This window comes from Lichenostomus cassidix, chromosome Z, assembly GCF_008360975.1.
Source record: "Lichenostomus cassidix isolate B80296 chromosome Z, HeHo_3.0, whole genome shotgun sequence".
Lineage (NCBI taxonomy): Eukaryota > Metazoa > Chordata > Aves > Passeriformes > Meliphagidae > Lichenostomus > Lichenostomus cassidix.
Genome location: NC_139511.1, coordinates 49,128,079 through 49,140,610, shown reverse-complemented (window position 1 = coordinate 49,140,610; position 12,532 = coordinate 49,128,079). Strand labels below are relative to the sequence as shown.

General features: G+C 38.4%; 1 protein-coding gene across 4 annotated transcripts in view; it reads left to right on the top strand.

Moving 5' to 3' along the window:
* Positions 1-12,532, top strand: part of DOCK8 (dedicator of cytokinesis 8) — an 86,390-nt gene that overhangs the window by 58,900 nt on the left and 14,958 nt on the right. For all 4 annotated transcript variants that reach the window (XM_085043232.1, XM_085043234.1, XM_085043233.1 and 1 more), the window contains 11 exons: positions 956-1,095; positions 1,682-1,851; positions 3,153-3,298; positions 3,876-4,058; positions 4,689-4,824; positions 5,410-5,497; positions 7,199-7,295; positions 7,974-8,108; positions 9,960-10,112; positions 11,139-11,297; positions 12,062-12,162. In XM_085043232.1, the coding sequence (XP_084899358.1) occupies positions 956-1,095; positions 1,682-1,851; positions 3,153-3,298; positions 3,876-4,058; positions 4,689-4,824; positions 5,410-5,497; positions 7,199-7,295; positions 7,974-8,108; positions 9,960-10,112; positions 11,139-11,297; positions 12,062-12,162 (1,508 nt within the window). The remainder of the gene's footprint in view (positions 1-955; positions 1,096-1,681; positions 1,852-3,152; positions 3,299-3,875; positions 4,059-4,688; positions 4,825-5,409; positions 5,498-7,198; positions 7,296-7,973; positions 8,109-9,959; positions 10,113-11,138; positions 11,298-12,061; positions 12,163-12,532) is intronic.

Genomic DNA, 12,532 nt, shown 5'->3' with positions numbered 1-12,532 from the left:
GTTGGATGGGAGAGAGTCTGTGGATCCAAAATATGGGGCTACTAAAAGACATGGGTTTCATTTGATCCAATATGCTGGAAGCCAACTGCCACTGTGTGGTATACCGACACTTCATGTGTTTGGGCTCTGGGACTATTCCCAGGTGACTGACAGAAATATTGGGAAGGAATACTGAAGAATATAAATTAGAAGCAAAATTTGGACTCATAAAACCCAGTAGATGCAGTGGGGAGTAGAGTCTAAGACTTATGCTCGCCTGATCAGGGGACAAAAACATTCCAGGTGACTGGTAGCACACACCTATGATTGGAGAAGTTAAGAAGTTCACAACACACATATAGCAGCAACTTTCCATTCCTGGGCTGGCTGTTTATCAGTCACAACCATAAGTTACAGCAGTTTGAAGGCTGGTCTAAATTATGCTAGCTGCCAGTAAGCTCAGCCAAGGATTTCCAGGGCAAAAGGAAACACTGTTCACATGTCTTTCCTGACCTTACTTCCATACTAGATATCATGGATGCTGAAGAATGCACAGTGAAGAGCTTCTGACACCAAAGTCCCTCTTAATGTAGAGGCAGTTTCTTGCTGTGTGATAGCTAATGGCTGCTCTGCAACAGTAAGAACAAGAATGGTAAACATGGAGAAAATTCTGACATTGCATCCTGTCCAAACTGATGAATACAGGGTAGGAATTTTACATCTCAAAAAACCTCAAGTGAGTTGATTGCACAGAATGGAAAGGATGAGATTGCACCTAGCAAGCAATTCATTTGAAATCAGATAATTTTTAGTTCACACACAGGTGTCTTCCTCCAAAATGTCCAACCTCCTTTCAAAGTCTCTGGTTTTCCTGTGGTAGAGATTTTCTGTTAGCAACACTGACTGTAACTATGATCTCTTTAAGAAACTTTGATTTCAGTGATCCTTCTTCAACATTTCTAATATATTTCTGCAGAACTCCAGCTCATGCTCTAGTTTCCAGGACCAGAAAATCACTGGTATGTTTGACCTCTCAGCTGAGTACCGTCAGCAGCATTTTTTGACCGGCTTACTTTTCACTGAATTGGCAGCAGCACTGGATGCAGACAGCGAGGGGTGCGTATCCCAATTTGCAGATTTTAGAATGGGATCAGGTCACTGATCTCTTGGCAACTGTTACTCTTGGCAAGGTCATAGTTTGATTCCAGGACAATCCTGTTTCCCCTACCCTTTTCAGTGAGTCACTCTGTAATATAGCAATGACCCAGTCATGGTTTTATCTGCAGTATGTTGCTCCCAGTGAAAAAAATTTACTGTTTGTGGAGACAGTGTTGGCTAAATACACAAATTGAGAATACAAAATTTCAGTTGCTCTTCCCTCTAAAACACCTCTTTCTTTTTCTGAAGTGAAGAGTTTAGCTAAACTTTGGCCAGAGTCTGTTGCTTTTCCTTAAGCATCTCTCTTCACTACAATGAATTTTTTTGGGATGTTTGAAAGACTTGTGTGCTCTTTGATTGTGGTAAAGTAACTTGAAGATTTAAGATACCTATCATTTGCAGGGAACTTGAATCTCAGCTCAGAATGAAAGAGACTGTTGAATGAATATTGGTCTATTGATTTATTTCTTCTTAAATCTTTGATTTATAAGTTATTTGTTCATGACCCGTGAATGGAACTCATGGATGGTTTCTGTGTTAACAGGATTAGCAAGGTGCAAAGAAAAGCTGTCAGTGCTATCCTTAGCCTGCTGAGTTCCCATGACCTTGACCCACGTTGCTCAAAAAAAGAGGTGAAGGTTAAAATTGCAGCTCTTTACCTCCCTTTGGTTGGAATCATTTTGGATTCATTACCGCAACTCCATGATTTTACAAGTAAGACCTTTCTGGCTTTGAATTTTTTAATTTCTAAGAGGTACTTGTCTAAACAATTTATCAAACATGAAGGAGACTAGTATAGTAAGATTGAATATTTCTTTACTTAGAAGTAAATTTTTAGAAATTAATTTTTACAGACAAGAAAAACTTCAGTGTCCTCACTTCATGAGGAAGTGATAGACCAGAGATATATCTGTAAGTACACTTGTGTATCTCTTAGTGTAAATTTTATGACCTTGCAAATAAAGCCTCCAAGTTCTGCAAGAAATATTTTGATCTACATACACTTAGCAGACAGCAGTGAAGACAGCAAGAGTGATACTGACATCATGTTACACCGCAATTATAGAAATTGGATTGTATTCTACCTTTTTCTATGGCTCTTTACTGCTATTAACATGATACCAAAATTAATTAATTAAAGGTATAAACTTTGAAGAACATATTTTTGTCACTGGTTCTGAAAATATTTTGCATTTAAGTGTCTTAACAAAAAACTTACTAACATAAAAGTATTATTTAGCACTTACAGTTGGATAAGGTGAAAGCATTTACTATATATTGGCTAATCAGGTTTCACATCATTCTTTTAATCTAAGTATTATCTTTACACCACAGATGAAAAGAGACATTATGAGGAAGCCCAGGTGTACCAATATGTCTAGATTTTAGAGTGCCCTTCTTCCTTTTGAGAATCTGTCACAAGGGGCTGTGATCCCATTCTGAAGACATGGAGTCTAGCTGATCACTCAACTTCTCTGAAAAACAGGACTTGCAAAACACAAAATGGTTGCTCAGAATCAGATGAGATTTTTACAAAACTTATGTATAAATAACTTTATTTGCTGAAAGAGATTTCAAGAACTAGCAGGGAATAGAAGCATTTAGATGCCTGAAATAGAACTTGTTTTTAAGTCAGTAGGCAATACTGGATCTCTCAGGTGTTAGCAGACTTACATACTTTGTTGAATATCACCAAATCCATGTCTATCTTCTGTGTTTATCCTCTCGACTGAAATGAACTGGAACTGGATGGTTCCAAGTCTTAAAAAGCACTGGTTTAGCTTTGAGCTTCAGAGACAACCTCACATTTGCTACCACCTTTTATGTGTTGGAATAATTTGGCAGTCTTTGCTAATGCCATGCCTCTTTCATTGCTTGGCACATCTGCCAAGCAAGTAGTCTCAGGGAGGGAGGTGCCAATTTTTTGCTAGGTTGCAAACCAATGGAAAACTGTGACATATGAGCAGCAGCAACTGGGTTGCTCCTGAAGTTCCAATGGGATATTTCAAATTTAGTTTCAGATATCCGTAGCGGAAAGGGACGCACAGGAAACCCAGAAGAAGAACAAGAGTCTGCAGGCGCAATCAACCAAAACGTGGCCCTTGCTATTGCAGGGGGTCAATTCAACATCAGAAACTCTGGAATACCTCTGGTGTCCCTGGTATGTTCACTGCTTTGCCAATCTAATTTCTTCTATCTGTTTTTGTCTTTCTTTGTTTTCTCCTTTTATCCTTGCTTGCCACTAATAGCTACACTCCTGAGAAACTGCCTTTTTGTTTTCTTCAATCCCAAAGAATCTCTCATATTCCTCCTGTCATCTTCTCCTATTCTCTTCTACTCATTTAATTACTGCTTTACCATGCATTGTCACTTTTTGCTTCCACATGCCTGTTTCCATTTCCACACCAAACCTAGACTCATTTCCGGAACAGCAAATGCCACTGTGGCAGCCCCACAGTTCCAGTCTTACTGAATCTGTGGATCTAGGATTCAGCTTTTTTTCTCTATGTATCTCTTTCCTCATATGGGTTTTTTTAATCTACTATGGAATTTGGCTGATGCAACTGCATGGCAGGAGGGAATCAAAAACACAATAACTATCACCTGGAAGAGGTCAAATTTACTGAAGTCCAATCCTGAAATTCGATTTCACTGAAATTTAAATAATATTAGTTCACCAAGATGACCTTCCTCTCATTTTTCTTCTTTTAATTGACATTTACTTTATCTTCTCCTAGCCCTACAGACAGAGTGCCACATTAGGTCCTGATACTACTCGCAACCTTTTGATCTGTTTCCTCTGGATCATGAAAAATGCTGATCAGAACCTAATACAGAAATGGATTGCAGACCTTCCATCCATGCAGCTGAACAGGATTTTAGACCTCCTCTTCATTTGTGTTTCATGTTTTGAGTATAAGGTAAGTGAAACAAAGCATGGTTTTGTTGTCCTGGTTTGGTTCAATTTTTTTCCTTAAATTCCAGCTGTCCAGGGGAAATTTGTTACCAACAGTGGTTAAATTATCACTTCTCTAATCTGGACAAATTCATTCAAAAAAGATAACTGGCAATAGCCTTCAAGCAAAATGCAGTCAAAACCTTTGAGGAAGTCCTATGAAGGTGTCCTAAATTGTTTCATTATTTTCTTTTACCTGGGTATTTGAGTGTGAATTTTGGTGTGAATTATACTGACAGCTCTTGTAAGTACTGGGCAGGACACCAAGAATGATTCCCTAATTAAGAGCAGGGACTTAATATCAGGACTCTCCTCTCTGAGAAGGTCTATCTGAAATGGACCAAATAATTTTCTCTCTGAATTTTAATTTCTCTCTCTGTAGTACTGAGATACATCTTTGTTTTTATTAGCAGTACCTATTCTACCTCTTTCCTCATTTGCAACATTTATTGGACATTATAGATTAATCAGTGATATTCATTGTTTTCTGCCCCCTCAACACATCTCTACAGTTGTATCTGATTCTGGAGATGTAATTTGGTCTCATGTTAAAGAATGGAGGCATTGATGTTGATTGCTTTAATTTTACTTTCAGGGCAAGCAAAGCTCAGATAAAGTTAGCACCCAAGCACTCCAGAAGTCACGAGATGTGAAAGCCAGATTAGAAGAGGCTTTACTGAGAGGAGAAGGAGCCAGAGGAGAAATGATGAAGCGCTGCAGAATACCAGCTGGTACTTCACACCCCTCTTTCCCCACGCCTTTTGAGAGGAAGACAAGTGGTCATGGACATAAATGACTTTGCTGGGTTTATGCACACTAGTCATTTTCATCCTTATATATTTCTACCACAGTCCATTCTCTTGCAGACCATTCTTGGTTTTTCATGGATGAAAATATCGTTAGCTTTCAACTATCCAAGGTATAGCTAAGACTGAGCTCTTCTTACATGAAGAATATTAGGCCAAGAAAAGAGTTTCAAGATGTTCCAAAAAGTTGTGTTAGTGTCTATCAAGAGCCAAGAAATGGTGTCAAAACTACCATTAAAAACAAATTGTTCATCGCAAAAAAGGTTGTTTCATTTAATAAATGGAAAATCTGTGGGTTGGTTTTTGCAGACATTAGGAAGTTAATGTTCTAAAAATCCTAAGTGAAAGAAGTGACGGGTCTTGTCTTTTTGCTAGAGCTCTGAACCTGTAAGTTGAATGGTTTTAATTCTGACAGACTGCTACAGAAATATATCTCCTTCTTTCAGTGAGCTATCAGACTTCAGGTGTCCTCTTCTGTTTTAATCTCACTGACATATGTTGCACTCTTAGGGAATGACAGATCAGCAGGGCTAAATGAAAATCTACGCTGGAGAAAGGAGCAGACGCAGTGGCGGCAGGCAAATGAGAGACAAGATAAGTAAGTAACTTAATTAATGCATATTGCTTTTATTAGGACCAAGCTGCTTGGGGTTTTTATGTTTTGTTCTTTCTCCTAGGGTGTTTTATTAAAAAATCAGCAGTTTTAATCCTTTCCGTCTTTTGTCAAAGAGGAAGAAAATGTTTATGTAGCAGAAATATCCAGCGGTTGCTCTGACACACCAAGAGGTCACAAACACTTGAAGAAGAATTTTAAATAGCTACCTACACATTTTTTCCTTCGTATTAACAGTGTGGCAAACAGTAGTTAGTGATAGAGTCATATCAAATACTCCACAGAGGCTTATTACAACATTTATTTTGGTGTTGCTCTTGACTCCTTAGTATATACAGCACTGTGGTATATATTTTGCCACACAAAATCAGCTAAGCTGGGTTTGATGTGCTGTGTTAATATCGAGAAGCACTGTTAGCAGGAGTCAGGGAAGATAATGCTTTGGGATTGTAGCAACAGTTATAAGCTATGTGTCATGTCAGAGAAGATCCAGTCAGCATGGTTAATGTATGAAGCTCAGTGGTTCCTGGAAGTGGTTCAAACACCAATGAAGTTCACTAAATTTGTTCACTTCTTACTCATATTGTAATTTCTGCCCTTATTATAGCACTAAACTTTTGGCAGTCCTTTCTGGGTTTTGTTGCTTTGAGTCATCGTAGTTAATAAACCATATGACTTCCCTGACTTCCTTTCTTTGCCCTCGTCAGAATTATCTCTTCGTGCACTAAAATATGGCTCTTTGCCCTTCTGGTTTTATTTTTGGGTAAATGAATGTAGCAGAGCAGCTACACATTTTGAAGTCACTCAGAAGCATGATTGTAAGGGTGTTGCTCCAGCCACAGAAATGCACCTTAGGAACTTTGGCCAAGTCAGATTTTTAATCTCAAGCTCTGGAGAGCAGCCTCTAGCCAGGCAGCAGCACTTTTTGAGCGGCTTAGGTACAAGAAAAAAGCCTCCTCTTTGTGTTTCCAGCATAGAAGGGATGTGTGAGAATGCAGCTTTGTTAGTAGCTGCTCCTATGCTTATTCGGCTGCAGAAGAGCTGTGTTCCAGACCTTGTCCTTAAGTCTCAGCAAAGAAGGTATCATGTGTTGCGTTACCACTATCTCCTAGTTTTTGTAAATATTTCAGTTCTCTCTTAAATGGCCTGGGACACTGCTGTATGGACCTGTGGTCTTTTGTTGTTAACAGTCTCAGGAATCAACATTTTAAATTGCCTGCATTAAACACTGCTTCTTCTTGGGTCTAGTCTACCATTTTTACTTTTTTTTATGGAATTGTCAGATCAGTTATCCATTATTCCATTTTGGAGCTTTTTGTCCTGCTACAGACTATGAATTCAGAAATTACAGCATAGTTTACTGAACAACTGAATGTTGTGCAGTAAACTATGCTGAGTTGTTGAGTAGCCATTATGCAGATGGCTATTAAGGAAGCAAAAGCATCTATCTGAACTGTCTAGGGGCTGAGTTTTCAAAAGTTCCCCCTGCAACTGCTCTTCTACAGTTGCAGCTTTCTTAATTTCACACCACAGTTTTTAAGGAACACTTCTGAACTCTGTTGTCATTGTTTGCTCTTATGGGATCGTTCAGAATGGTATCATTTGTATTCTGGCTTTGTTTAAACAGCGGGTCATCTAACTCTTGGGGTACTCTCTGTGTGCTTTAATTAGAAGTTGTTTTTGCAGGACGAAAGCTGAGTTAGACCAAGAAGCTCTGATCAGTGGAAATCTGGCAACTGAAGCTAATCTGATCATTCTTGATATGCAAGAGAACATTATTCAGGTGAGAATCTGCAGAGCTGGGTTAGTACCAATCCCTGCCCCCTCAGAAACCAGTGGCAGCAAGATTCATTTCTCCTTTTGTTCGTTAGACAGTGCAAAATATTTTGAGATATTGTCCTGAATAGAAAAAAAAAAACAGGGAGGAGAAAACTTCATGCTTGGAAACCTTTTATAGTAGAAAAGCATTTATTTACTAGACTTTTGTCACACTGGACATTGTTTTCACATGACACCACTGATAGCACCTAGTATCCCCACTGTTTCAGTTGTGGGTTTGATCAGAATGTACCACTATGTCTATTTAGCCTTGATACTTAAAAAGTCAAAGATGCAAGGGAAACGATGGTGCTCGCCACAGGATTAATTCCTAATCCAAAATACATTAAGGATTGGAAAGAACAGAAAGAGAACTTCAAAAATCACTGCAGAAGCTGACAGTTTAAAATTGCATTGGAGGGTCTCCAGAACTTGAAAAATGTTTGGGACATTTTCCCTGCTGTCTTCCTGGTCACTACAAAAATGTTTTGAAAGTTCTCTGAAGTAGATATTAACAAATGAAAAAACTGCAAATTCTAAACTCCCTGATGTCTCATGGGCCAGAGAGCAGAACTTCAGTTTCTGTGTGCCAATCATTGCTGAATAACATCATACTGTTACTGTTTTTCTCCTTTCTGTGTAGGCAAGCTTTGCAGCAGAATGCAGAGATAATCTCTTGGGAGGAGTTTTGAAGGTTCTGGTAAATTCTCTTGGCTATGATCAGAGCACCACTTACCTGACTCACTGCTTTGCTACACTCAGAGCACTCATTGCCAAGGTATGCTCTCGACATACTTTTGTTTTTGTGCTTCCAATCAAGTTAGTAAAGCAGCATTTCTAGAGCAGAGCTGTGTGCCTTCACTTAACACTTTTCTTTGACATTTATTAAATATATTTTGCATATTTAAATACTAATTACTATCTATAGGGCTGTTACAGAATTTCTACAGCTGTGGTTCACTGACCACACAAGATGGAATAACTGAATCTGAATAATCTTGTGGGTTTAGCAGTCTACTCTTAAATATTTGAGATTTACTAATAAAAAGGTAATCTAATCCACACATTTTAATTCAAATACATTCTGATTTAAATTAGGAATCTTAATGCCAAGAACTGCACAAGAATTCCATAAAGTCAGATTTAAATTATTATATCAGCAGGACTAGTTTCCAATCAGATGGGCAGCAGAGAAACCAAAACTCATGAGAAATTGAGGGCATCATTCTAGGTTTCTACTTCTAAGATGGTTTCAAAATGCTAAGTAGATCCTAAGACATTGACAGTTTTCTTCTAAGACAAATCCTAATCTCTCTTCCACTTCTGTATCACCCATAAAAAAAATCCAGAACAGAAAAAAACAACAACTAAAAAAACCCTAGCAAAACACCCCCCCAAACTTCAAAATGTATATGAGGACAGCAATTGAATCAAAGTTTATATAATACAGGTCATAATGGGTTGGGTGCTTCATAAGGACTCTAAATTTTTAAGATTCATTCTCCTACAAAGAAAAACAGCTCCACTAAGAAAGAATCCATGAAATGTTTATTTTCCCATAAACTATTCTAAAATACAAAGAAGAAACAGGATACTCCTGTCCAATTAACACCTGTCTGCTCTTAAATGCAGATTGGCTGACAAAGTCTAATTACAGGGTAGATACCTGAATAATTACGAAACTAATAATTATGTTTTCATTTTACTTTATCTTTAAAAGCTAACTTCCAATTACAAAAATTAATTTTGTGAAGCAATTGTTATTGAAATAGATTTTCTAGTTAAGCTGACTCGGTTCTGCATTTCATGAAGAAATAATTCCAATTACTTCTAGTACACTGTAGGCATATAGATGTTGTTTTACAAATAAAAATGATAAAGCCATACGCCAGCAGGCTTGTAATATAAATTAGACACAAAACAGTGAGATAATGGACTGAAGAAAGGTTGAGAACTGAGAAATGGGTCTGCAAATTGGAAACAATATCTTGTGCCCAGTCACACACCTTTATCAGTCGTGTATAAGTACATATGGTACTGGTGCATCTGTGCTGTCTGTGGGGAGAGTTTTTTTGGACAGACATCCTGCCCCCTGAGTTTATTGCCTAATATGTGCGTTGTGAAGACACTGTGAAGGAGGGTCTGGCATGAAAGCTTGGCAGTGGAAGTTCTGTGACACACCATAGGAGGAAGAGCATGTTGGAGGCCTGGAGAAGGGTAGGGCATTAGTGCAAAGAGCTAAAAATTGCTCTGTATACTTAAGGAAATATTTGCACATTTCATCAATCATTCTGTGTTCTGAAAATAGCAGTTCTCCATGCTTCAAATAATTTTGCAACATCTGGTGTTTTCAAAAGCTCCTGGAGCTGTCCTGCTCTGAGTTTGTTCTGTCTCTTTCTCTTTTTTTCAAAACACAAAGGCTGTTTTCAAGCCCTTCTTTCCTGTAGAAAAGCTTAAAAATGGAATCTACAGCATCACAGTAATCAGAAGTCTGAATAAAAAGAAGTATAAAATGTAGTTTTTTAAAACTTTAGACTTTTTCTGAATCCTGTGACTTTTGTGCACTAAGCTAATGATGTTTTAATGGCTAGAAATTAGAGTAATAAACACTTTCTTCTCTTTCCCTTAGTTTGGAGATTTGCTGTTTGAAGAGGAGGTTGAACAGTGTGCTGACCTGTGTCAAAGAGTTCTCCATCACTGCAGCAGCAGCATAGATATTACACGGACTCAAGCCTGTGCCACTCTGTATCTCCTCATGAGATACAGCTTCAGCTCTACCAGTGTAAGATTTTGAGAGCAGCAGTATATTTTGTGCCACCTTTTTTTTGCTCAATTGAAAAAAAGACTGAAGTTGCAACAGCAAACACAATGCATCTGCCGATAGTCACATGGTCTGATATTTCACACATTTGAGCCAAGAGAAGTTGGGGAAAAGTAGCTTTAATTATTGTTCATTGCTTTCATTAGGGAAATGTGACCTTTTCCTGCAACATCGGTAAATGCGGCTTTAAAAGGAGCAGCATTATGCCTCTGACAGCAAAGAATATACACTGCATAAGCAATACTCTTCCCATTGTCTTTTTTTTTTATTCCTGTGTCAGAACTACTTAGTCTAGTTCTATTCTAATGCAATTGCAACCTCACTAGAACTCCTGTATACTTGTATTAATGGGAATTCTTCACCAGCTTGTTGGTTTTAGGATTAGGCTCTGATTTTTATCACACACATGGAGCAAAATACATATATTATGCATGTAAATTCATAATGTTCTAGCACAAAAGGACATTCCATTAGCATTTTGGATAACATCTGATCTTGCACAGAATTTCCTTCAGTAGTTGTTAATTTAAAAGCCTTGGATATGTAAAAAGTATAAGCTTTGTAGAAGAAAAACGTTCTGCACACACACATGACCAACTGAAGCCCCCAGAGGTCTCTTGCTTCCCAGATTTGTTTCCACAATGTTTTTCCAGTTATGCTTCCTCATCTCTTCCTGTGTGGTCTGATCTACATATCCACTGGCCTGTGAAAGGGGGAAGGGGTTGCTTCTGGCTTTCCCCTGTGTCAAGCAAGGATACATATTCCAAGGAACATTCTAGACCCAAAGTACAGACATGTCAGAATTAGGGATCTTTGGTGTAACTGGGTAAAACATGATTAGTTTTGATGTACCAGAGGCCCCTTATGTGAGCAGTGAGTGTACTGCACTCAATCTGGGCAGGAAAAAATGGGTTTGGTTTATAGATGAGATAGATATGTGAACTGCAGTGCAGTCATCACTTTTTTATTTTCTTTTTTTTCTGGAAGAATTTTGCAAGAGTGAAGATGCAGGTGACCATGTCACTAGCTTCTCTTGTTGGAAAATCACCCGAGTTTAACGAGGAATTCCTTCGACGGTCCTTGCGAACCATCCTGGCCTATGCAGAGGAAGATACGGATATGCAGGCAACTCCATTTCCCATTCAGGTTAAATCTTTGATGACATCTGTGAATTTTATCAGGAGCTTTCACACAGGAGTATGCTTGAAGCAAGTTCTAGATATTGCTCTTCCAAAGCAATGGAAATAAGGATGCAAAGGTTATTGCATGAGTTTGTATCTAACACAACATTAAGTGGGGAAGAAGTAGATTACACAATTCCATAAAATAAACTCTTGAGAATTTCCCCTGCAATCACATTACAGGAGAATCATCTCTATGTTTTGAATACAGCTTTCTCCTAGACTCTTGCAGGAACTGTGTCCTCTAAGAGTTTCCCAAGATGGAATTTGATTCATTATGTTTTCAGACAAGTATCGTCAGGGAAACTTCTCTCTCTTTGTAACTCATGAGGTGTCAGCAGCAATAATGAAAAACATTTCAGACAACTGTCAGATGCTTTGCTAAAATTCTTACAGTAACTCAGGTAGTGCTGAAGATTTACAAAAAAAACATCTGGTTTCAGATCAAAGATCAAATAAACTGAACTCCATTATAACATTTGAATTTTTTTTAGTTCAGAAATACATAGATCAAAGTATGTCAGCTCATTTTGATTAATTAAAATGTGTGTATGTAAGATTTGTTATGTTAGCAGTCGTTACTGCTTGCATGGAACTGAAAAAAACATCCTGACATTTCCTTGGGTAAAAGAGGCTTAAAGAGAGTAACATCATCTGTGCAGATGCTGTTTTTCCAGCAGGAAAAAATAAACACCTGAGAATTGCACGTTGATCCTTGTATTACTTCAGGTTGAGGAGCTACTGTGTAATCTGAACAGCATCCTGTCAGATACGGTGAAAATGAGGGAATTTCAGGAAGATCCAGAGATGCTGATGGACCTCATGTACAGGTGAATCCATTTAGAATTGCTGCAGAGAGAATTCTGCAGTGAGGAGAGCTGAACTATGCATTTTAGGGGCAAGCTGTGGCAAACTCTGTAGCTATTCTGTTTGTGTACATTCCCTCTTTAGCACCGTTGATCTGTCACAGGGGCCCCATGCTGCAGTAGTGAGAACATTGCAGTGGAGCCTTTGGTGGGCATAGATTTGGGCAAGGGTAAGAGCCAAGAACATTGAAGAGTCTTGGTTGCAGCAGTTTTACTCTCTTCATAACCCCTGGGTCTCCTGCCCCCCACTGCCTAACCATTTCTTTTGCTTTCTGTTTAATGAATCATACAGAATAAATTCAGAGATGTCTTCTTCCGCTCAACCCTGGTGAAG